Here is a 26,540-nt window from a genome sequence, read left to right as displayed (position 1 = left end):
TGCATCTGTATCGTATTCGAATTCGTGTCGTAACTAGGAATTTATTGCAATGAATCTTTATCGAGGCAAAATACAACTATCAGAAGGAAGAAATATTATATACAAGATGTAAATTGCAAATATTGAAGTACATTATATACCGAAATACTCGAATTTGTGTCGTAAATAGGAATTTATTGCAATAATTCTCTTTAGAGGCAAAATAAAGAAATATTAACTATTTTTTGTGGGAAGAACGAAATTATTACAATAAATTTCATCGATTATTCGACTATTGAAAGAGATTTATTGCAATAATTTCTATCTTAGAATAAGAATTCGAGTATTTCTTTACATAATGTATTGCACTATTCGCAATTAGCATTGTATAAATAATAAAATAATATGTAGAGTGAAATATTATACATATTACACGTGTTCTACACGTAGATATACATTTGTAGGGGCAGTATATCTAGGGCAATGTATACCATAACATAATACTGTACTCAGAAAAAATACGCACGAAAATTTACCTGGAACTCGTATTTCCGAGAAGTGTCTTTCGTAGTGGTCCAACCTGTTTCAGGGAATTAGATTTGAAAGATCGACGGTATAGCTGGCGCGAACGGGGGATGTCGTTCGCCACTGGTTTTACTCGATCGATTTTTCGAATCGACCCGCGGTCCCGGTCGCGATTTGACGAAACGAACGTACTTTTCTGCTCGAGGTTTGGCACGTTTGTACGAGCAACGATTCTTTAGAACCGTTGTTTGTCTGCGTGCGTTCAGAACTTTCGCGATTTATATTTTTATTTCACCTTTGTATGTTATTTTTTGGTTTGCGCTGAGGAAATCTCGAGCTTAGATATAAGTTTCAGGATACTGGGCTTCATGCTCGAAGAAAGAAGAGGCTATATGCCGAAGAGGCCCGGAGAAGAGGGCAACTACTAATGATTATGCATTTGGAAGTAATTCTCTGAATGCAAAGTCATTCTTTGTTACTACTTTGTCATTATGCTCGTATTTGTGTAGTAATAGTAGTAGTATATTCTAGCCAGCAGAATGCTGGCCCACCGAATGCTGGGTGAATCGCGAATTCAATTGTAGTGTTGCGAATATTTAACTACGGTTCCAATTAGAGTTGCGAATAAATACAAATCGCGATTTTTATTAGTGTTGCGAATTCCAGGTCGCGATTTTTATTAGAGTTGCGTATTAATTAATATATCGCGCTTTGAATTAGGGTTGCGTAAAAATGATAATCGTGTTGCTCTTTTAGTGTTGCGAATCATGAGATCGCGATAGTTTGCAGTATTTATAATTATTGTTTTGCTGATATTTGCTTCGCGAATCAAATTAAATTGTATTTATTATTTTAGTTTGTAGTAGTTCTCAATTTGTTCTTGCTTGTAGAAGTAATAGTTTTCAATTGTTTAGTCTCTAATTCCATTTAGTGTTGCGAGAATAAATGATCGCGGTTCTCACGATAGTGTTGCGAATGATAAAACGCCCAAAGCTTCCACTTATTCTGTGGAAACATCATCACCACCGTAGCCAAAGGAGCTACGTCGCACCAGGATGCGAAATCGCATGTATAAAATCTTCCAGTTGTGATATGGAAGTATGATCTTTCATAGAGTCACTACAGTAGCCAAAGGGCTACATTGCACCGTGGTGACATTGCACCTATGCAAATCAATGTTTAAAAATCTCTTTTGTTAGCGTTGCGTGTTTAAATGATGGGTGTATAAATTAGCGTTGCGAATTAAGAAAAGCGCCCTGAAGTGGCTGCTCGCGCCATTGCTTTTTCCTGACACGCCCCGCGAATTAATGTTGCGACAATATGGCTCCTGTCGCAATTAATTTTGCTCATTTTTGTTTAAATGAATGTTGAAAAATTTATCGCGATTAATTTTGAGGTATCCTTTGTTTGACGTTATAATAAATTCATGATATGGAAAGAAAGAATACCTCATTCACGATATTTGATAACGATAATAATGAGAGACGATGAATTAATTTTGTCTTTTCAATTCTCTATTTCGTATTTCTACTGATCGAGCGTTTGTTATAAAATATTACAAAATGATATCGTTATTTTCTATGAATAAGTACTTTCTGCCTTTTAGAACCTTTCATTTAATGTTAAATTGTGATTGATATTTAAATGTTCCATTGTGTGTTTTGTGTATCAGAATATATAAGCATTAAAAATCGCAAAGTATATTAGAATACAGTTACTTGTGAAACCAAATTTAGTGTAGTCTAATAATACTTTTAAAAAATATTATTAAATTGGTAATATTTTACATTCAAATGATTCTTTTCAAGCGAATCACAGTTTAATCAATTTAAGAAAAAGTAATAGGAAACGATAATGGAACGTAAACTTTTATTTTTATTATACCAATATACATTATGACTAAACATATTGTTTTTATTACATGTTGCATACATCACGTTTTTGATGCTATTTCGATAAAATAATGTTCTTTTATATTTGATTTCTACTGTTTGTTCGTAAAGTTTTTATAAGGTGTTACTAATCCATTGTATAAGTTTGTTGCAGCTTATAGTTTTACGGAGACGACGTTTATTCAATTGAAATAATACATCAGGGTGAAGATATAATCATGGAAGTATGATAATGTACAGAAATTAAATGATGTTACGAAGATGAAGGTATAATAATACATATATAATATTCATTGATATGATTAATTATTACTCTTATATAAATGGTACCTATATTTTCAATGACGCTTATATTTTTCTATGTCATTTTTATATTCTTGAATATATATTTTCGTGAAATTTGTTAACCCATATGTTACTATTTTGCTTGTTATATATTTCTGTTTTAGATATTGCAGCATTTCCTGTCGTATTTATTATTATGTATATATATATATGTATCTCTTTTTGGATATATTTCTTGTGTAATCTATTAATCTGTGTTATAGTTCCACATGTTGTATATTTCTGTTCTAGATATTGCAGTGTTTCCAATTTTATTTTAGATGTTCCAGTGTTTCCAGAGCTATTTTACGTGTTGCAGTGTTTCCAGCGTTATTTTAAATGTTCCAATGGTTTCAATTCTGTCGTTTTTTGTCGTCATTCATATGTTGTTCCGCATCTTGTATATTCGATCGATTCTATTCATCTGTGCACCATCTTCTATTGTATTCTCCCTTTGTTGCTACAGAGTTTCTTTTCTGTTGTTCGCTTTTGCCAACACTTCGAGTTCACGAATACCAAGTACTTCGTGTACTGTGTTCTCTTAGATCTTTGCATACGTAGGGTGAAACATTTTCAGACGTATTGATAGGTAGGAATCATTTCTTTTAAGTTGATATATATTCCAGGTTAGGTTGATTGGTTTTAAATTAAAATCAATTATTGGCTAGGCAGGGTACTCGTGTTTCCTTTCATTTGTAACAAGTCTTCCTCGCCAGAATTCTTTATGAAACTCCTTCCATTGTACGTTTGCATAGGGATCGGAGATCGAACTTGTTGGAAATGTACATTGAAAGGAGGTTTTGTTTAATATTATCTTGTATAAAAGGTGGGTGGATGGGACGTGGTTAGGGTGGGTCTCCATTGGCAGCAACCTCCACGTGGTGAGACCCGGGTTCTATTTATTCAATATATAATTATTAATTGCATCATATAGTGATACGATACAATTAAAAATTATTGAGTAAATGATTAGAAGCCAATGGCTGCCATAGGTTAGTTTCATTTGAATTGATTTCGAACAAAGTTCGTAAACCTACTTGTTGTAGATAAATTTTCTAAACGAAATCGTGTGTTACATTTCTCACACTTCTTACACTTGTCGCACTTGTAAAGCATAGGAAAACACTTCACTTCTTCGCTGCGATATATCTTCTCTATGATGATGTTCTTCGCTATGATGTATCTTTGCTATGATGATGTTCTTCGCTACGCTATATCTTCGCTATGATGTATTTCACTTCACTTTCATTTCACTCCACTTCTTCGCTATGGTGTATTTTCACTTCACTTTCACTTCACTCCACTTCTTCGCTATGGTGTATTTTCACTTCACTTCACTTCTTCGCTATGATGTATCTTCTCTACGATGTATCCCTCGATGCAATCTTCTTTGTGGATTGCTGCAGGGTTCTTGCTTGTTGTTCTCCTATGAGAAAATTGTGGTATTTTGGGTGGGGCAGGGACCTAGGGGGTTCCAGGCCTGGAGTGGTTCGGGGCGCTAGGTTAACCGGGTGCAGGGCTTTGGGGTATCGCAAGGGTTGGGTCGGTCATGAGCATAGGCTGTGGATCACAGCCATGGGAAGGTGCCCCTTGTGCACGGTTACCAAAAAAGGGATGATAGTATCTCGCTAAAGCGAGTCCAATCACCTGATTTCATTTGCGAACGTTTTCCTTATAAGCACTGTGGTTTCAACTATCTCTTGCGAGAAAGATTAATTGTTTTAGCCACCTGGCGATCACGAGATTAATGACACGGGCCACTGACCGCGGTTTTCAATTTAATGCAATAGTAAGTGCTATGCGCTAGACGCTAGACGCCCGGCGCCGTAACTGTATGAAAGTACATAATTAGCATACCAAGTGCATAGTGTATCTTTTTAATAATTAACAGGATAAAAATAGAATATTTTGAATGATCCTCCATCATCAGTCGAGGTCCTCCATCACCGCGAAGATTAGCAATCGCAGAATGGTTCTCCACCTGATCCGGAAGATCAGCAATTGCGACATTTATGGAGTAAATACATGCATTTAGGTATATACCTTAGAGTACATAAGATTGTAGGTAAGTTTTATGTAAATTAAATGTAGTTATACGCCTTCATAACATAATTATTCGTCAAAGACGATTGTATTAATAGTAATTATCGAGTTTTCCTAAGAGAAAATTTGCTGTTTGACTTAATTATAGTTAAAATTAAATATGTACCGAATATTTTAAATTTATTTAACATCGAGGTAACTATATATATATTAAAATATGCCTTGATACATAAGAGTATTTAGTTTTCACATGCATTTTACTATTATATTGTCCTATTACTATTATATTGATAGAATGGAATTAAAGTACAAATCAGTAATAATTTTCGGAGGAAGTAGAAGTTCTATTGGAAGTATATGCCATAGCCCAGATTGAATGGTTGTGTAAGAACCCATATATGCGTTCATAGCGTTTAAAGGGCTAGAAAAACTACGTTTAGTTTGAGTTGTAACTATTCTATAGTGTATAAGTAACGCTAAAAAGATGTGATGGATAAATAGAGTTCTTGTATTTTGGGATACATAGATAAATTGAGTAATTGGTTTATCTTATATCTCGTCTGTGCTTATCTTATGGAACTTTATATCGTATGCTCAGAAATATTAATCATGCAAATCTACAGATATTGTTGTGTATATTGTCTATAATTTAAAGAGAGGGAAAAATATGAGTGTTACCTAGACAGTAATCATTATTCGTTCCCTATGTAAAGTTTCCAAGTCCTGCAAATAGTTTAGACAATTTTAAGCGAATCGCAAATAACTTAAATGTAATGCGTTATCCTTAGCATGATATCGTTTTCGAGATACTAATTTTCAAAAAACGTTATGTCTTGCGACGAAACAAACGAAACTACGCTCTCTTCAATGGTGAATGCGGGTACCATCGAGATCCCAGCGAGGCTTAGGGTAGCTTAGGATGGTTATGCAGTTCGCCTTCGTTCACGATCAATGCGTCCTAAAGAATCCGGTTATAGATGATTACAGATTTGCTGACACTCCTAGCAAGTGGCAATACAGTACCAGCATGTCGATACTATCTTGCTATGTATTGTTTGAGTAGAGGACAGAATAAAATTTGTAGTTACTTGTACGATCGGTAATTTAAAACATGAAACACTACATTCCGCAGGTGGATGGTTTATTCATATACCTTGTAAATAGTAACGATGTGTTACTATTATAATATTTCATTTTTTCCGAATTTTATGTTATCTCTTGCCTTTGTTATATGCGTGTATGCATATAACATCTTTTTTATCCAATTTCTTCATATAATGCAGTCTCTTCGACGTTTTAGTCATAATCTAAGCTTTAAAACTTAAGTCATAAATATTACTGCAGAAATTCAGATTAATTAAAATATTCAGATCAACTGAAATCTGCGATCTATTTAATAATTTCAAGAATGCTTATTTATGTCAACCCTTTGCACTCGAGCGGTACCAATACGGCATCCGGTCGGATTGAAATGTCAACGCTATGGTCTTTTGTAACTCAATCTGTTTATTTACGATTGAGAAATACTTTTTTGGACTAGGCTCGGCTTACATTGTTAGCTAAATCTTAGCTCAGTTTAGTTAGTCTCAGTACAGCATTCGCTTTGGCCAGAATCGTTTTGAGATGCTGGTATGCGCAAGCGAAGAAGGCCTCGAGTGCAAAGGGTTAATAACTAAAGAGGAAGATGGCGCGTAAGTAAAATTCTAAGGTATTAAATGTAGGTTAGGTTTTGTGCCATACAAGTTGGATTGTAGTAGGTTATGTTCGTCACAGTTGTAAAAAGTAAAACACGGTGATTATAGCAGAGTATTAACCGTTGAAAATTATTTTAAACTAGTGGACATAATTAGTAGCTGCATAGTATATTGTTTCATTCAATCAATAAATAATGGGAAAGTACATAGCTCGTTCATTTTACGGGCTTAGCGTTTTCGTGTTTTTCCTTTATTTCATGAGAATATCAAGTGTACAAAGTGTATCAAACGGGCAAAATATTATAGATGTAATGAAGAATGACACGGGTTTATGCTCGAAGTTTAACTTTTTATACGAAAGTAATATTACAAAAATTTGTAGTACTGTGGTGTACTCTGAAAAAGATCTCTTAAATGATTCCAAATTTAAGGATACTTTTTTATGTTTGTCATTTTATGATACAGTATATAAAGCTTGCCATACTAGCCAACCACAGGAATTTAATGACACAGCTACATTTGAGTCATATATTCGAAAATTTTTTCCTGGACAAACAGAGTTTTGTAATAGTGTTGGGAGTATCCAATTCTTATATCAAAAGTTGAAACCATTTTTGTCGTCTGAATATTTTAACGAGGCATGTGATGCGATATGCTTTGAAACTGGAAGAAAATTTGTTCCACTTTGTGCGATATTATCATGGAGCAAAAGCATTGATGATTATACGAATAAACAAAATCAACAGAAACAGTCACCAAGTAGTATATCTACACCAATAAAGGGAAATCCAGATAAAGACACCAAAAAAGTAAATGTCAGTGTTCCACATACTCTTAATAAGGCAGACAAAAATAAATCTGATACTGTTAAAAACCAAACCAATAGTACTACAAAATTGAACAATACTGATAACACTCCAGCAATTATATCTATTAATGATAAACCTGTAGAGCAGTCAACAGAAGGAATTGCACAGAAAAAACTCCAAGAGACTGCAACAAAATCTGATGATAAGAGTGTAAAGCTAAATATTGGCCCAGGTAATTTATCTACTTTAAATAAAACAAAAGTAGAGGCAGAAGTTAAGGATACTGAGAATTTAGAAAAACCCCCAACAAGTAATCAAAGACCTGATGTTAATGAGAAGTTAGAGGATTCAATTCCTCCAAATAATGATATTGATGGTAATAAAAATGATGCAAATGTTAACACTATTAACGACAATATCAAAACGAGCACAACATCAGAAAACAAAAAATATCTGGTCAGTAACTCTTTTCTCGATGATGATGATGATTCGATGCATCCAGAAGGTGATAGATTATCTAATGGTACAAATTAGTTCATGGTACAAATTTTTAACCCTTTTAGTACTAGCGAGCCGATTTATCGGTCCGCGGTTCCTATGCGAAAACTGCCACGAGCTGATATACGTATCGGTCCGTGGCAGCTTTCGCATGTACTCCGTAAAATGGCACTGGTAATAACTGGTAATACTTCTGGCACTAAAAGGGTTAACTTTTAGTGCACTGAATTTTATAACTATAAAATTATGTCACATTTTTACACAGTACAAAATTTATTACATATTATAATTGAACCTCACTTTTAGATCCAAATGAAGTAGGTAATCCACCTATTATCACAGGTAATAAGCCCTGGTGACAAAATCAACATTTATGTTTTATTAGCGCTATATATTTATATTTAATATGTATATATTCTTGCAACAGCTGAGCAAGGCCAAAGTGTACCTGAACCATCCGAGCAGGATATCGTGCCTCATTATCATAGTATCAGAACCGATGAAGAGTCCCACTTTTTTACTTATTTCACTGTAATCTCTTTAATTTCCATAGCTACGTATATCGGATATCATAATAAGCAAAAGGTTAATTGACGTTGTATTTATTCATTTCTTTAGCTTCGAATTTAAATAGTTTCAGGTATTAATGCCTCGGTAACTCAATATTGCAGATATTGGCTATTGTGTTGGAAGGGCGAAGATCCCGAAGTAGCCGCGGTAGACGACGGCCAAGTACCGCTAATTACCGTAAATTAGATTGCACGCTAGAAGAAGCGGTTACATCGCAGTGCAATGCAAATGTTACTCATGTCATATATTAATGCATGTATAATAGCACTTGTGTAACATATTTTGTATTCAAGCATATTTCTATTATAATACCAATTTATTTTTAACAAACTAATTACTCCTTAATATTATATTTATTATTATCGAGTTAGGGTTTCTATTACTATACTAATAATATAATATTCAGTTGCAGGGCAGATTAACAAAATATTTTATTTTTTTTTACAACTTATATTAAATAAACTTATCTTTTTCAGTGAATTTCTACGAGAGGAATAATCGTACGATTTATTTCAATTTTACGTGTTTTTGCTTCATCGTGTTGTCAATAGTATGAAGAGAATTAGATCCAATATTACTCTTATATGTTTGCTAATATGATAATTGGTTTTAGTTCTGTTTGTTTAAAAAGTAATACTTATTTGACAACTAACTTTCTTATTACGTTTACGACACATTCAGATATTGGTATACAGGTTTAACTGTTTTACTTTTGCAATGTCACTCTTAAAAATTCGTCTAAGTTATTATAATGTAAATTTTAAACTTATTTTTAAACTGCGAGCACTCGTGTAAATATAAATATAGCTTAACATAATATTAACAGCAAAAAATAAAATCTAGGCAGTATCTAAATTATCTTTAAGTGAACACGAATCGAACAGTTTTACATTATGTTTAAGGTTTGTGTAAGGCAATACTTTCTTTTTACTTACTTTCCATTCACTTATTATTTTCTATTTTTATGTATGTTTATATTTTTGTAAACTGAATAATCAAACAGTTCCTTCAATGGTATATGTATATTGTATATTGTAGTATTGATATATCTTAACTATAATTTTTATTTTCGATATAGAATAGGACTAATCGTTATGTTCTGTAAAAGATGTATAATCCCATGTAACATTTGCTGTTAATGAAATTCGAACACGTTAACACCAACGTCGAAAATATCCAAGCAATACAATTACTTTTGTATATGTACTAGATTTAAGTGATTTCAGTGCACAAAGTATACAGGTATTTGTACGTACGCATCTATGTATTGATATCAAGCCCAGACCACTTAAATGAATTGTACGTTCGTTGAAAATGTTTATTAATTGGCAAATGATTGCGAATACCGTCCACTTGTACACGGATATACTATGAACATATATTATTGTAAGTCCTGACGTGTCGAATGTGTAATAAATTTCATACGACGAAGCGAAAACTTATCGTTTTTAAGTTTCTACAAGAGTTATTTCTTTTCTGGTTTAATAAGGTTCTCTAATTGATTACTTTTTTAAAACCATGATTACTTTCATCAAAATGGTACATAGAATTACAGAAAACGTAATTATTGCAACTATTATTTTGAGCAATAGCATGCGTCTTTGGTTTGTTGTAATATCCAATTTAAATGCGGTCCAACTCGTGTGAATATCGAAACTGCGGGACTGCTACCACATTCGTTTATATCCGAAGTTACACCTATCATAGAACATTTTTTTTTTATTAATTTATTAATACCTTAGTCTACCTATGAATTCAGTACTGTTAAGTGGTTGTAATTATCTTATCTTATGATAACTTTTTTTCTGTATACGGTACATACCGATTAGATCATAAACTCCTGCATACGAACGATATTGCACCGAAGAGCCTACGTCGTTCTAGAAAGAAGAATTAAATATTTTGCGTTACCACAACAGTTTACATTAGAAATCTTTTTCTAATGGTCTAATGATTCTTTGATAATTCTATTTTCAACTCGTATCATTAATCAGATTCGATTTCTTAGATATATTAGTACATTAAGACGAAATGTAAATTTATGTACCTGGCATACAATAGAGCTACCACCTAATACACCAGCGCATCCTGAATCATTGTGAAAATTCATAAGATTTATACCAGATCTTATGCATTCGTTATAGCCCAGAATTGGAAGACCCAATTTCCGTGGTCGACAAGTTTGATTATTATTCTTGTCTTCTGGTTTGCTCAATGTCCATCCAACCAACGTCCCAACTTGTCCAAGATATGTTGAACCTATACATTGAAACATCAGCCTACAATTAATAATCAAATCAACAGTTTCGAAGATTACAATGCGATGAAAATATTTAAGTAAGCGCCACACTAGCGGTAAAATGGCGGATGGTCACTCACGAGCGTTCGCGTAGCAGACTATTTATGATATCTTACCATTAATGTAGGTATCTTTGATTTCTATCTTAATACTGTAGAGAATAAAGTACGTACCCGGATTTGGCAAGCATATGGGCAATATTCTTCTGTCGAATTTAATCGGTTGACTTAGCTTGATCAATGCTAAATTATGAGCGCGGGACTCGGAATTATATTCTGGATGCAAAATTAAAGATTCAGCGCTGAGTATGATCGACGACACGTCCAAATTGCATCGATCGTATTCTCCTAGGGATACTTTTATCTCTGGTACAGTTAAGCTGCAAAGAAGATCATGGATTACAATTAAGTGCTATATCAAATTTTTGCTCGTGATCATCGTTTACAAACCCAACGAGGTGGCTAGCCGAGGATAAAACGTAACGATCGTTTATTAGAACCCCACTGAGAAGCAACTGCGATCTCACGTGAATGTTTGCGAGCCATGGAAATTCGTGAGCATTCGTGTACTCTCCGCCGAGGAATCGCGCTTCGCCGAACCGATTTGGTCGTCCGCAAACTGAAAGAGATCGATGTACATTGGATAATCGAGACAAACTGAGAGGAGATACTTCAATATCAACTGATTGCTTACAACAATTGCCACATGTTTTAAATCTGCCAAACAGGACATCCAACACGCCACGCGTTTCCCTCAAGTCGACCTGTTCATTGTTCTAATCAAAGTAATGGGCAAGTTTTGGTAAATGTAATAACGATATTTAACGTTGAACAAAAACTTCACTAACAGATGAAGATTTAATGATGTTGATATTTCATCAATAACGAAGAATGATATTATCAATAACGAAGATATCAAATTTCTATGCATAGAAAAATATAGAATATGATACGATTGATCTTAAATCGACCTAGCTCCTACGAGTTAGAGCCTAATTAAGAGTCTTATGACGTTACTGCTGAGATGAATCTCATATTAGAAATGAAGCAAAGAAGTAATGCAGCAGCCAAGTGTAATGCAACGGAAGGATAATCACTTACGGATCGAACGAGTTCGTCGCAGCGAGTCGACTTCGGGGCGAGCACCAACAATAGGCTGCAAACGATGAGGTATTTGACGAAGTCGAGCAGCTTCATGGTCTTTCTCTCGGCTGTCGAAACGGTACTGGCTCCGGTTAAATGGCTGGTTTGTCTTGGCTAGCGGGACTATCGTTGCCCGCATTTATTCAAGAGTTCAAGGCTTTTTCCGGAGCATCCAGTGTAGCAAAACACTCGGCATATATCGGCTCGTGAATATCGATTTTGTTTTTGCTCGTTTCGTTTTCGTCTGAATTACAACCGGTCGGTAACCGGTCCGGTGGTACCGTTAGGGAATTTCAATCGGGGAATGGGCCAAACCATGGAAAAGGGATACATTTGACGCGTATAATGTCTGATCATAAACTTTGATTTGCATCGGCCGTAAACGTAAACACGTATCGATGTATTTCTACACAGAAAGGCTGTCTATACTTGACATTCTTATCGGTCTGGTATCTAATTAATTCTCACATTCTTCCAAGTAAAATGAACCGAAGAGCAGTTTTTAAAAATTCATTACATTTTAAACATTGCTCTTCGTACATCCTTGATTATCATTAGGGCTAAATAAAGTATCCATGTAATCGTCGCATAGTTTATATTATAAAAATATTTATTGAGTATTTCATCATAAAGTTTATATCGTTTTATTATTTATACTAACATTATTTTCCATACAAAATTTTGGCACAAAAGAAATATACAAGACTTATAAGTATTTAATACATCGCTATTATATAAAAAGATTTGAAATATTTGATGTTAATTAACATTCGCAGAAAATTGACGTTAATCCACTCTGGCTCCATAGCAATTACATATCAAATAGTAATTATACAAATCTGTTCTTTTAGATGTGGATGCCTAACATTTTTATTGAACTTAAATTTGATCACAGAAACATCCCTCTCGCGAATGATAAACGATCCAGTCTATATACCGTGTGACTCTTGTATAAACCCCAGGGTAGCCTGGTCGAGCGCATCCGTTACCCCAGGATACTATACCTATCAATTCGTATTTCTTGTCATCACGTTCGGCTATAAGCGGTCCTCCGCTATCACCCTAAGGAACCAGAAAAGAAAAAACTCAATTCGAACTCAACTCAAATCAGTAAGGGATAGTTATCTCAAAGCACATGACTCGAATTCGATCGAAACGAGTGAAACACGCGATACTTTCGGGTGACCTTAATAACGAAAAGCATGCAGCTCGACAAGATGTTCGCAGCGTACCTGACAAGAATCCTTCTTGCCATCGAGATATCCAGCACACATCATGTTATCGGATATCATGCGTGGACTGTAGCTCGTGTTACGACAATCCTGGAGGCTCATAACCGGTACCTCGACTTCCTGCAACAGGCAAGAAGGCTTGCCATCCTCGTGCAAGGTGCCCCAGCCGGATGCGATTGCCTTCGTCCCAACGTAGTGCTTATCTGCGGACACGAATGCAGCCCGTATAACGCGGCCGTGCAAACACGGGACGAGCAGAAAGAGAAAGAGCAGATTGCGGTGGAATGCGAACGAACAAAAACGAAACGTCCTACACGCACACCTGGCTGATACGCGCCGTTTTAAGCTGCGTATTTTGATCCACTTGCACTTTTCACCTAATCACTCGACACGAATTGCGCAATTCGGTAACAATCGCCGCGGCGGTTCGTCATCGAGTTATGATCGGAAACGAGCCCCTTATCGCGTGGCTGCGCTCATGAAACGCACCCGTATGTTGACTAATTTCTCCGTGCATACGCGAATGCGTAATTAGTCGGCCAATAAATAATACGAGCGTTTATTGGAACCAGGTGACACGATATACGCGGTAAATCGCAGTAACCAGTTTAAAGTGACAAGTCAAGTGTCAATTATTGATCGTCGATTCGATAATCATGAGAAAAAGAGTTACGATCTTAAGAGAAATCTTCGAAGTAATTCGATTGTTTATCTGTAAGGCGACGAGAATTATGTTTTTCATTCTAACAGATAGACAAAGAGAGCTTCGATCGAGCTTCCTCGACTTAAGAGCACCATTGCTCCAAAGAAGAAAAAAAGGAATTTCGCACCTCTTATCGACGGCAGGCATATGGGTCTTATGGTATCGCTCAATGGCACCCTCTCGTTAAGACGTAACAGGGCGATGTCGTTGTCAAAGTTGAGGAAACTGAAGTCACCCATCAGCACTCTGACCACGTATCTGGTCTCTGCGCCCCTCTCGATGCACCTGTCGTGTTCACCGAACGTGACCTTGATCATGAACCACATGAACCTGAAAACGGGGCTAGGAAAGCTGATCATACTTCTCTGGAGCATCGAACGTGACTAGCGATATTGAAACGGGAAATTCCGAAAGGACTTTCCGTTGTTGGTTATTGATCGTGTTGAGTGGAGAGTTGCCTGTTTTGATTAATGCTTACCCTTTGACACAGTGCGCCGCAGTGAGGACGTAGCGATCGTTTATTAATGTCCCGCCACAGTAGAATTTGTTCAAATACGAGAGCCTGGCCATCCATGGGAATTCGTTCATACGGGTCGTTTGACCGCCGACTATACGGCTTTCTTCGTTACGTAGGCCGCAACCTAATTGTTCGAACAGTTAATTTGCGTTAACGTTCTGATATTCCTAAGCGGGGAACGCGATGAGCGGCAAAGAAAGGTAAAATAATGACAATTATTGGTTATCAAATTGGACACTGGTAATCTTAAGATACGTGATATTCGTCGAGACAATTTAATTTGCTACGACGTCATTATTAAACATTTCTTGCACTGATATAACTACAAATACTCACTGCAGAAACATGGTGCAGGTGACTCCACTGCGGATGGCGGTTTGTTGCCAAAGATACCAAAAAAGTTCTTCACTTTCTCACCGAGGGTAGTCGCCTAAAAGTTCACTCAACTAATTACACGTTCTAATGATACAAATTTCAGTTATGTTTCACGTACGAATCTACATATACTGCAGGCCCGTATGAGATTCCGCATGTAAATCGAATGATAAATCAAGGGGTATAAGATAAGAACTACACCACGAACCAACGAGAACATCACTCGTATCCAACTCTAACGGTGCAACGAAACAATTTATAGGCGAAACGATCTTACTTGACAAGGGTCTGAGGCCAGAGATAAGGCGACCAGTAATCCAAGACAGCGGGAGAGCTTCATTTTCCGTGATCTAATTCTGTCCTCGGTATTATCCGTGCGATGTCTCACGCGTCACGCGTTCCAAACGAAGGATTTTATTGATGAAGGATTCGCCGGCGCGGGCACTGTCAGGAACGAGTTGCCGACATATCCCTGGCTGGGAGTTACTATCGCCAGTGTCCCACGGCGACTGAGGACGACTCAGGTCGAAGAGGTAATTACTATTCCAGAAGAGAAGGAGGGCAGAGCCGATTGGTCGGCAACTGGACAGTACCTGACCAGTTCAGGTTCACGTTCAGGGTCGAGTTACGGGTGACTGTTGTTGACCGTCATCAGGGTCACCGTAGCTTCTGAACGATTCTCATCGATAGCTGCGATCTCGTTTTTATCAAACGCACAGGTGCAGTCGCATCTATTGCTCGACAAAATGTTGTCGTTACGTATTTTCAATCAAACTATCGTGGATGATGATTCACTTGAACTTTATATTTAGTAAGCTTTGATGTATTTCTTGCAACGAAGATGGATTGCCTGATATCATGAGTTCTTGGTGCAGCTTGTCCTACTTGTACGATGTGTTTCGAGGAGCAAAGTTGGTTAATTGAGAAATTAATGTATCTTGTTGTTCCTTTCGATTTTATCTATTATTAATTTGTTCGGAATGCGAAGGAGGAAAATATCTTTATTTGCATGAATTCTTGTCGGCCGTCCTGTTGTGGCGCGCCCAAAACCACCGTCCCAAACCTATGCAAATTCCAAGGGTGGAGACGTTTATGACCATCCGTTCCTATGTTATTATATGCAAAAATCTTGTTATGCATCAGACTGGCACGTCACCCAGTACCGTTGAGCCGCGAACGTTTTGTATTTATAATATGCCATCGTTTCGAGTTAGACAGAGACGAGACCGCCCGATATGCCCATTAAGGTCTGGTTTATCCACTTTCGACTGAATTACGATGCATTCATGTCGTTTGCCGTTTATTTGAGATCTTGGATCCGCGACAGACGGAGGAAGAACAAGAGCTCTCCAATTTTATGGTGTCGCTATGAGTATTCACTTTTATCCATATTTTTACAACGACGTTACGAAGTAGTTTTCGAAGAAAATCATCGTTATAATTGGAGGTATCGAATTCTTAATATAGTAACAATAGAGTCGATATTTTCTATTTAAATATAGGATACAAACCTGATCGATATTTCTCTCGACGTTTGCCACTTTTGATTGGCAACATATATAAAAAATATATATTATTGAGCATTAGTTTGAAACACATACGGTGCATCGATGCACTCAATACAGTCCTGCTTTCAGCAGACTGTTCGCTTCATCAAGTTAATCGTGGTTCGACAGAAAACCGTTACTGATGATTATTCCAACAACGTCTGGCCGCCATTCATGCAACTAAAGGTGTGGACGCCGGGTGCCACTCGAGTTATACAATAACTTCTACGTATACTATAAGTTTCTGCGAACAATGTAATAAATAAGATCTAAATCTTCGATTATTCTCGTGTTACGTATCCACTAAATTTTGGAGTCGTCTACAAAAAGAAATAATTACTCTGTCAAACTATTTACGAGTTACAAAGCACGAGAATTATTTCGAATCATTCATTCGTCTCTTCTTTACTTTACACGGTATTATACTATGACTAAATTATATACAGAACAGTTTAACAAAACTAAAGAATCACTAGCGACTTGTACTTAATATATAAAACGCTGTTTCATGACGGTAAGAGCATTCTCATTAGAATGCTAATTATAAGTGGCTTCCTTTTTCGTTCAGCTATGAACTTTCAAATAATTTCCATTTTACAGTCGAATTATTTTGACACTCGCGTATAACCAATCGTTTATATAGTAATAAATAACTTCATAGGGCTAGCAAACACTTGTGTGTTTCACTGGGTCAAGTATTTTACAAATTCGTGGGTTTTTTTTTAACGTGTACATATACATCCATCTTTCATATTCGTATTGATCCACTTCAAGTATCTAGTTACTCTGGTGTATACTCCAGGATATCCTGGTCTTCCACAACCGACACCCCATGACACTATTCCTATAATTCAGATGTGGCAAAGATTCAGGGGAATAGTGCATAGTGAAATAAATCATTCAAAAAGAAAATAAATGTTCTGTTTAGAGTTGTTAGAGGATACATTAATCTCTCACCAACAATTTCGATCCTGTCGCCTTCGTGTACGAGAAGCGGTCCGCCGCTGTCACCTTGACAAGAATCTTGACTGCCCCGACCAGCGCAGACCATGTTATCTGTAATCCGATTAGCTCGATATTTCATTTTGCGACACTGCGTTAAACTTAATATCGGCACTTGCACTTCTTGGACTTGTCCAGCAAGCATACCGCCTTCTGTCGTTCTACCCCAGCCAACCACGGTCCCTTCTTTACCAGCTGGATCGCTACCTGTAATTATTATTAACATATTAACTTCTTTCATTCAAATAATTTATTAAGGTAAATATCAGTTAATCTGTTTTAGTAGCGTTCAAATAGTGATTGAATCGAATATTTTTCAATTTTTTAAATAGTTTTAGTTCCTATCTGTAGGATGGCTCAGTAATTAGTTGACGAAAACGTGAGGCCCTCACTTGAGGAGTGCTAAAAACTTCTGTTAACACGACCCATCGCGGTAGAAGGTGAATGCACTTACTGTGTGCTCTCGTAACTTGTTCGAAATACTATTAAAAATCGCAAATAGCAATTTTCTCGTTCAAAACTTGCGTTCTTCAATACTTGCGACTGATAATTTTAGTAAGCAAAATGAAATATGTTTCATTTAGAAATATATGATTCCTTACCGCTTTGAGGTAAACATACTGGTTTAACAGTTTTAGAAAATTTTACAGACTTTCGAAGTTTCAACAAGGCAACGTCGTGATTGTACGAATTCATGTCGAAGTTCCGGTGGCGAATTATAGCGCTCACGGCTCTCATTATGGCTTTTCCATCGGTATTTACGTGTTGATTATAATCTCCAAGTATTACACGGATCTTTGAACGCTTTAATCTGGAAAGTAAATGAAATTTTAAATCTTCATATAGTAAAAAGATTTTAAGTACTCAATTTATGAAACACTATGATAATTTAATTTTTTCAAATTTCATTCTACAGAAAGAAAAGTAAAACAATATATTTGCCAACATCAAAAAGACATATATACATATACAAAAAACTTACCTACGGACACAATGGGCAGCGGTAAGAACATAATCGTTATTGACGAGGCTGGCACCGCAATGAAAGCGCCCCTCGTAGACGAGTCTCGCCACCCAGGGGTACTTGTTTGGCGATGTTGGCCGCCCGCCGACGATTCGATCCTCCTGATTGGATATACCGCACTCTGGAAAGCAATTCCTTCTTCATTACTGCTCGTTACCTGTCATCGTCGGTCGCTAGAGGAGTTGGGGACGTAGAGGGACGCTTTCTACGGAAGACTGTTACATCGGTAGCTAGCACGCGATCATACGTACTAGTTGACATTATTACACTGGACGTGGTCAAGTGTAAATTCCGCCACGTGACGTAATAAGTTTGCAAAGTCGCGTAGGAGAAAGTGATTTTTCGAGTTGCACTTTCGTTTCTTTCCTCGTGAAGGTGAAAGAGACGAAAAAGAGACGATGGAAACTAGTTCAAAGATTTCTACTTATTTTTGTAGCACTTTTTTCTTTCGCGAGCATCTGTGCCAGTGAAACTGCTGTTCGTAATTTCATTGCGTTTTAGTGCGAGTCGATTGAACATTTTATGCCTTTCATTGAATTAATGAGGAAAAAGGACGATCTTTATGGTTACAGATTATTTTGCAATCTACAGAGAAGAAAATGACTGTAATCATACTAAAAATTGACGACCATCGAATTAATGTCTTATAATATATTCGGTAACGTAATCTTACCACATGTGCAATTCCTTGGCAGTTCATCCTCGTCCACGGAGCTGGTTATGTCAAGACCAAACAGTTCGTCAAACAAGAACTTGCCCTTTCGATTGTGGGTCGAATTTGTTGCCTGAAAGAACATTTCTACGTTGATCAATCTTCGACGGTACACTCACTTTCCATTGCTAATAAGTAAGGGGAACCATCAGAGAAAGTAACCACGATCCGAATTATGGGTCAAGGCCTGCACGATTAAATCCAATATTACACGATCAAGCGAAGAATCTAGCTCATTACGCGACCCAAAAGTGATTCCAATAAGCTTCTTAAGAGCTAACAAAACGTGACACAGTGTTGAATCTCACTGACAAACCCTTTCGATCGAAGCGAGTATCTTTCCTTCGACAAACATTTAGTTACCAGCAACCACGATCTTCTTGATTTCAAGAAAAATCTAACGACACCAATGAGAAATGCGAAAAATATTGAAATCACCCATGGAACACCACTCACAGTCCTCGAACCGAAGCACGTACCGGTTTCACTGTCCAATATTACTTACAGCGTGATCTATAGTCGCGGTTAACGAATTGTTTTGCAATAATCTGACGTTCAGACAGGCCACGTGAGCAAGGAACGGCAAGACGAAACCCAGGGTCCAGATTCCTCCCGATGCGGCCCGTCCAAACATTTTTCGATCAATGGTCACGAAGAAACGTTGTTGCAGAAGCTCTTCTTCCCCATTCGTCGACGAAATCTCTTAAAATCACGGCGTGTTTGCCGAATTTTCCATGATCGCGCATTCTACCGGTCAGGCTGGCACACCTTCCACTGTTCACACGAGCTGCTTTTTCACCTTCTGCCCCTGGATTCCATCCAGAGGCTGCAGGAGATCGGCGGACGTGGTGCAGACGCTTTCACCGCGGTTCCACGAAGACGCTAGACTGACCGACCAAGACCAAGCCGAGTGTTTGACGCTCGCGAAGAAAGTTCTTTCACTATATCCTGTTGCTCTTCCCATTCAGTATGCGACGTCGATCGCACATGATCCTCTCGTTTCGAAATTGGCAAGATGGACGTGGCCGTGGACGATTCGTGTCACGCGACTATACACAGGTCCTTTATTTGGCACTGGCTTAATATTCGCTCCTAGTTGGTCGTCCATGCTCGTCTCATTAGAATCGCTTCGACTCTGTTTTCCGATCGGATAGACAGAAGAATTTTTCGTAAGTGGGAATTGAGAACTTGGGGACTGATTGATATTCTGCTTGCAATTATTCTTGGTGGAGCTTGGCATTCTTTAACATCCCAATGGTGACTGTTGGGAATTAGAAATTTTGCATTTGTTTTTTGCCATTGAGTGAAACTTTTTGTAACTTCTCAGTGATAAAAGTGGAAGTTAAAGTTGTGGAATGTTCGAGTGGAAAGAATGATGCCGTAGAAAGAAAGATTTATGTTGGTGCGCAACGAATAATTTGTATTGCGTCGAACGTTATCCTTCTTCTATTTAGTCGTGGAATTTTCAATCTTCTCGATCATTGCAACGTGCACGATAAGGACACTCGGTCGCAGATGTCTTCTCGGTACGTTCCTACATCCTAGAAGTTCAATAAATCTCTTTTTATTCGAGTGTCAGTTGCACTACTTTTATTCTCTCGGTTTGTCCATCCATGGACGCCCCACCCGGTGAAATAAAGAAACGAGGAAAGAAGACGCGCTTTCGTAGCCCTTTCAAAAAGTTTCTCTTTTAGTAGCCGGCAGAACGAACGGTAACGTGGATGAATCCCGCCTATAACGAATGAGATCGCGCGGTGAATACGAGCTTTGTCATCGGGAGATGTTATTAAAAAAGTTGCCCGGTCTGTACACGAAACACCATCAGAGTTTTATGATTACTCCATACGTGACCTCCGAGCGTCGTGTGCTTTCTACGCCCATACCAGTAAGAATTGTCCTTTCCTGGAATTATTACTAAACCCATTTTTATTTAGTGTTCCGTGGAGATTTTATTAAAGCTACTGGTTTTACTGGACATCTTTCAATTAAATTTTACTTTTGTGGTTCAGTGGATACGTTTTCAAATTAACCTTGTGTGACTAATACTCTTAGAGAGAAGATATCAAGATTGGTAATTTGTAGTATAACAGTTTCTTCCTTAGCTGTAAAATCAATGTTCTGTAACGAGACGAAGCGTTCTTGAAGCAGTTGGTATTTGATAAATCCGTGGAATTACTGTTTTAATACCTGTTTTAATTCGGGAAGAGTGAGGAGTCGTTGGTAACGGTCTGGAGGTTTCACTAACCCACATTCACCGTTGAAAGCAAAACGTTTCTGACTACTGACCCGGTTTCTGTTATTCCCCGTTCATCTCGATCGAGGACTGCCGTTTATCTAACATCTCGTCGCCATATCTAGCCTTTTTTCAAGCCGTATTTTCAGCAACCGTTAACTCGTATCGGTTCGTCCGAGCGAGCAGCCATTATTTAAACACTTTGCTGTCCAAAATTGAGATCGATACGTCCACTGTGGTCGAAATCGAGCATAAAATTAAACGATAGTCGATGCTTTCAAATTTCTAATCAAACGGTTTCAATTATCCATGAATTATTGGAATGAGAAAACTTTATTAATTAAAACGGCAATCAAATCTGAAGTTCATTTAAATTTATGTTTGCTTTTACTTAAGCAATTACTCATTCGTCAGACGGCGGAGAGAATTTTTTTTCGTACCTAACTTTCATCGTACCAGCTATACTTGTTGATTTATAATTTCACTTCTATTTTCCTAACATTTGCATACACTGACGTCAGTGAATATCATATAATTTTTCATTAGTTTCTCAAATTTGTCGTATCGCTGTTCCACGAAAGCAATGGTAGAATTTAAACGAAGTGATTGTTCGAAAGTACCAATTTTATTTTTTAATCGTATCTCGAATCGAACGACGAGAAAAATTTTTGTACGATAATTTTGCTCTTTATTTACTGGTAAACAGGCTCTTTATTCAACGACTGGTTTTATACAGAAAACGCGACATCACAGAAAATCGGAACATCTTTATGTATATACACTGGACTAGATTACCTCAACTACATGCAACCGAACGAACGACTGCAATAAATTAACGATACACTACGATGGCTGGATTGTACACGATCCGCAGCTATTTACAGACACACTGTCAATATTAATATATAAACGTGCATATATTTATAAACGTCGAACGAAATCAACTAACGAACGCACCTCACTCTAATACTGATCGTCCTGTTTAGTCGAAATGTTGTTAAATGAACCGTGTTCGAAGGGTATCATCCTAAGCAATAAAAATCCTTAACATTTAAACAATGATTTTTAAAACAGGAAATTAATAACGACGAGGTGGCGGACAGACACATTCGTCGCCTAAATGGTCTTTGAGCCATCCAAGGTAATTCGTTAGTTTCGTATAGATTCCTGGGAAGTTTGGTCTCGCGCAACCACGACCCCATGAAATGATACCTAAACACAAACCAATATATTATATTTAATATTCTAATCTATAATAATAACAATATCTAATAATGGTATAGTATCGCAACGAAAGTTCTAATAAGTAACAAATGATAAGGTTACCTATTACTTCCAAATGTCCATACGTTCCTTTCACATGCAGGGGACCACCACTGTCGCCCTGTAACAATGGTAGGATTTAATTAGTACAACTTAAATAGGAAAACATTGTTTAATATCCATATATATATATATATTACTGTATTGAACAGAATAACCTATAGTTGTACAAAAATTTAATTAACACTTACGAAGCAAGCATCAATTTCACCCTCGAGGTATCCAGCGCAGAACATATTCTCAGTGATACGATTTTGCTGGTAACCAGCTTGATCGCATTCCTCCTGTGACAAAATTGGCAGATTCACCCTCCGCAATTCGTCACTCACTGGCTCACCCTCTCCAGTTCGACCCCAACCGATCACTGTGGCAGTTGCACCCGTGTAGTCGATGGCTTCTATAAAACGCAAAGTGTTATCGTTAGTAGCTGCACGATCACGAGTATTTTTTCATTTTACACCGTTTCTTGTCGCAATATTGTGGTAAACTGCATAATTGAAGCGTACTTACTGTCTTCGGGTAAACAGGCGGTTCGTACGACACCGTTCACATCTACCGGTCGGTCCATCTCGATGATAGCGATGTCGTTGTTGTATGTGTACGCGTGAAAGTTCTCGTGGATAACGACCGATTTGATACGGCGAATTATGGAGTTCTTGTCCATCCTTTTCCGGTCATTGTCCACCAGCACGAGTTTGATAATCCTCTTGTCGAACCTAGAATTCATGAACACAGCTACAGGAAATATTCACACCATTTTATGTTACCATTTAACATAAAACTTGATTAAAGGGTATGAACATTTTCCAAAAACATTTGTTTAGAAAAAATTCCACTTCGAGATGGTTTTGATTTGCTCACGTTCGTTTGCTGTGCACGGTTTCGAAGGCGAATGGGTCGAAAGTTGAAGATGCTAATTAGAAACGATTTAAATGGACAAATATAACACGCGTTGTTGTAGTACGTAACACACGTTGTAAAGTAAGCAACGAGATAGTTACTTAGAAATATTTTCTAAAAAATTGCGACACTCGTTTTCGACTTCATTATCTAAGATATGACTCAAAGTTAAACACGTTCTGCGTTATATGTATCACAACCAACTCACGATAATTATCTCACACTCATCACTTTCACTATATGGAGAACAACATTCTTGAATTCAGTATCTAAGTGAAACGAAAGCAAACAAGGTAAAGGTACGCAGTTTGAACACTCAACAATTTAACAACTTGTCTCACACCTAACTTTATGTGCCCCATAGCGTCTCACATGAGGATACTCACCCTTCCAGGCAGTGGGCTGCTGTGAGTACGTGCCTCCGCGTGATTAAACTGCCGGCGCAGTAAAATATGCCTTGTTTACTCATGCTAACAATCCACGGATATTCGTAAACGCTTGTCACGTTCCCGCCGACGATCCTTGTTTTCCGTCCCACGCCACAGACTGTAACAGATACGTAGAAATTGGTACCACGGTTAAACCACAGTAACTTTTTTATGTCTTACTGAATGGCGTTGCGCGGAAACTTATGTCCAGAGGTAGCTCTACAAAAACTAATCCCACGTTCACCGTCATAATTTTTCTTGCAGTATATTATGTCACAAATAACGTAAAAAAAATAATTTCTAATCTTCTAGTAGCAGATTTTTAAAATTGATTTAGCTGTCAGTGTAGAAGTGTTATTTTTTGTGTAACGTTTGGTATAATGAGGAATTTCTTTTTCTTTGATGCGATAATTGTGATATAAAGGTAATTACCACAGTCGTTGCAGATGTTCGGCCTCTTCGAGGGAAGCGAAGGTGCTGAATCAAAATCGATGTAGGACATTTCATCTAACGGCCTGTTGTACTGCATCTGGAAGTTAGACGAGGGCAGGTATTTCTTCTCATTCTGCGGTACCTGAGCAGAGGAAAATTCTAGTTTTAATTCGAAAGATAAAATTATAACCATAAAACGTTCCTCTTGATATTTCAAGTGAAACTTTTAAGTATGTCATTCCATAGTGTTACTCTGAAACAGCTAGAAACTTCATATCAGGTTCATAAATTTACGTAGCCTATTTATGCTGGATAAGAAAAACGCGTAGTCAGTGGAGGAGATAGTTGACAATGAGCTGTGATTTTACAAGGACAATATAAGTGGAATGCTCTTTTTCTCTGATCTTAAAAAGAAGCGTAACTCTTAAATGTTGTACAATCCTAGCTGAAATAAAATCACGATTATCCGAACCAGTCACGAACGCGCGGTGCTCGAGTCCCATAACGGAGCGTCTAATTCGAGGTGAATCGATTTTCGTGTTACGCGCGAATAATAATACACACGATCCATTAGTAAGCGAGGAGAAAGAAGAAAGATGGAATCAGGACTTACCACTCGCGGCAACGCGTAGCCGCAACAGCTTATCCAGAGGAGGATCACGAGTCCGCGTTGCATAGTCGCGTGGCTCAGCATAATCGCGTGTCCCGGAATGGTACGTGTATGCAGCGCGAGTTCGATCGCTGGTAGTCGAGAGGCCAGGCACACAGACGGCGGGATTTCGATCTCGTGGGTACGATATCTATCGGTGTTACCGCTTCGTGCACGTGCCTATGCCGGGCATGAAAGGTCTAAAGGTACCGTGGCCGTTTTGCCGTTTTATAGTAAATTATAACTATTGAAGGAGCCGACCCGGTGCCGGTGGGGATCGTCAACCTTGAGTGGTGCGTTTGCATTGGCAGATGTTGCATGTGACAGCCTTTAAATCAGCCGGAGTGTCGGTGTACGCGCGGTTGTCTCACCTGCGCAGACACCCGCCACGGATACGCGGCGGTGAAAAAAGGAGAAGAAAAAAAAGGAGGAAGGAAAGAAGGAAAAGGAAAAAAGAAAACAGAGGAAAAGGACCGACAATGTTCGTGCGTAACGAACAATCAAGAGGTGTTGTGTGTGCGACATGGGATCGAGCAACGACCACCAACGACGACCAATGTCAACCGGGACCACCACCTCCATCGCGTCTCTGTATCTCTCTGTATCTCCTCCTCTGTTACCAGAGGCCCTTCCTTCGTATGTGCGCGTCCTTCCTTCCTTCCTTTTCAAGACCCAACGGAGACTGGATCAATGTCACTTTCGTCAGTCGAAATTCTTCACGCCTCACGCCGCTATTGTCTCCGCGCCACGAAACATCGCCGGAGATGCGCGCAGGGAATGGGACACACTAATTGAAAGAGTTTCACTTATCGAGTGAAACGGTCCTGCAGTTTGCGGTTGCACGCTTCGCTCTGGGATGCAAGTTTCGTGACGCGAGGCAGCAGCAACTTTTAACGCGTTCCAGACGATTTCAATGGGACTTTTTTTCAAAGGATTCGAAGTTTAAACCCTTGTTTTACTTCGCCTTAGGTTCGAGGTTCGGTCCATTGATTTTAACGAAAGCGAGGTACTTCGTTTACTTAAAAATAGACCAAAGCTACGAGAAGACGATACCATTTTATGAATTACAGTTAATCTATGCTCCATTCGATATTTCATTCGAAACCGCGAACAAACATCCAACACAGGAATCGAGGCGTCCATTAAATGAATTATGCATCGTCTTCAATCGTCCGTTTCAACGGAAAGGCAAAGTTCTACGAAACTTTGACAGCGAACGGTGGCAGAGATTCTTCGCGGGTCCATGAAACAGTACGATGCGTAGGCAGTAAAGGTTTTACTAGACGAAGTTCTAAGAAGTTTAATGGCACCGTGGCGGCATTACGCGGATCACCATTGTGGTTTGAAATCGGGTCAATGTAACAGTCGTTTGCCCTTGTCTTTAGATTCGTATAGCCGAGGTAAATATTTAACAAGCAATATCGGGAGCTGCGCCCCCGTTTCTCTTTAGAAATAACTTGAGCCTCAGCAAGGGGTGTTGCAACTCCTTGGCACAGCGATGCGCGGTGTTTAGCTAATTACGCGATACGTGCCTCGTTCGGATCTAAACATTGCCTAGATAATTGCCCCCCTGAACAGTTCTCGCTATCTTGGGTAAACTGGAGAAACTATGTTAGAAATTCGTAAGCAAATTGACTCAATCGCTAAGCCCCCTAACGGGGTTACCACCTGTTTCTGTATATTTGTTT

At 38.1% G+C, this 26,540-nt stretch overlaps 3 protein-coding genes across 3 annotated transcripts; 1 reads left to right on the top strand and 2 right to left on the bottom strand.

Annotated features, from left to right (window-relative positions):
• Window positions 1–6,481: 6,481 nt before the first annotated feature.
• Window positions 6,482–8,588, top strand: LOC143422438 (uncharacterized). Its single transcript, XM_076893070.1, has 4 exons — window positions 6,482–7,771; window positions 8,071–8,106; window positions 8,192–8,349; window positions 8,436–8,588. Exons 1-4 carry the CDS (start codon window positions 6,652–6,654, stop codon window positions 8,583–8,585), a joined length of 1,464 nt encoding a protein of 487 aa, XP_076749185.1. The 5' UTR covers window positions 6,482–6,651; the 3' UTR covers window positions 8,586–8,588.
• Window positions 8,589–9,859: 1,271 nt separating this feature from the next.
• LOC143433283 (vitamin K-dependent protein C) lies at window positions 9,860–11,921 on the bottom strand. Its single transcript, XM_076910573.1, has 7 exons — window positions 11,734–11,921; window positions 11,327–11,408; window positions 11,083–11,251; window positions 10,807–11,012; window positions 10,382–10,593; window positions 10,157–10,214; window positions 9,860–10,032 (listed from the first exon to the last, which is right to left on the bottom strand). The coding sequence occupies exons 1-7, from the start codon at window positions 11,827–11,829 to the stop codon at window positions 9,911–9,913; spliced, it is 945 nt and encodes a 314-aa protein (XP_076766688.1). The 5' UTR covers window positions 11,830–11,921; the 3' UTR covers window positions 9,860–9,910.
• Window positions 11,922–12,603: 682 nt separating this feature from the next.
• LOC143433203 (transmembrane protease serine 9) lies at window positions 12,604–25,201 on the bottom strand. Its single transcript, XM_076910468.1, has 20 exons — window positions 24,817–25,201; window positions 24,204–24,345; window positions 23,730–23,889; window positions 22,954–23,159; window positions 22,635–22,840; window positions 22,447–22,504; window positions 22,202–22,332; window positions 18,839–18,960; window positions 18,134–18,310; window positions 17,754–17,962; window positions 17,107–17,358; window positions 16,883–16,993; window positions 15,398–15,452; window positions 15,232–15,333; window positions 14,880–14,985; window positions 14,564–14,657; window positions 14,189–14,351; window positions 13,838–14,052; window positions 13,008–13,210; window positions 12,604–12,837 (listed from the first exon to the last, which is right to left on the bottom strand). The coding sequence occupies exons 1-20, from the start codon at window positions 24,895–24,897 to the stop codon at window positions 12,655–12,657; spliced, it is 2,976 nt and encodes a 991-aa protein (XP_076766583.1). The 5' UTR covers window positions 24,898–25,201; the 3' UTR covers window positions 12,604–12,654.
• Window positions 25,202–26,540: the final 1,339 nt, after the last annotated feature.

This window comes from Xylocopa sonorina, chromosome 1, assembly GCF_050948175.1.
Source record: "Xylocopa sonorina isolate GNS202 chromosome 1, iyXylSono1_principal, whole genome shotgun sequence".
NCBI classification, from domain to species: domain Eukaryota; kingdom Metazoa; phylum Arthropoda; class Insecta; order Hymenoptera; family Apidae; genus Xylocopa; species Xylocopa sonorina.
This window is presented reverse-complemented; position numbering and strand designations above follow the sequence as displayed.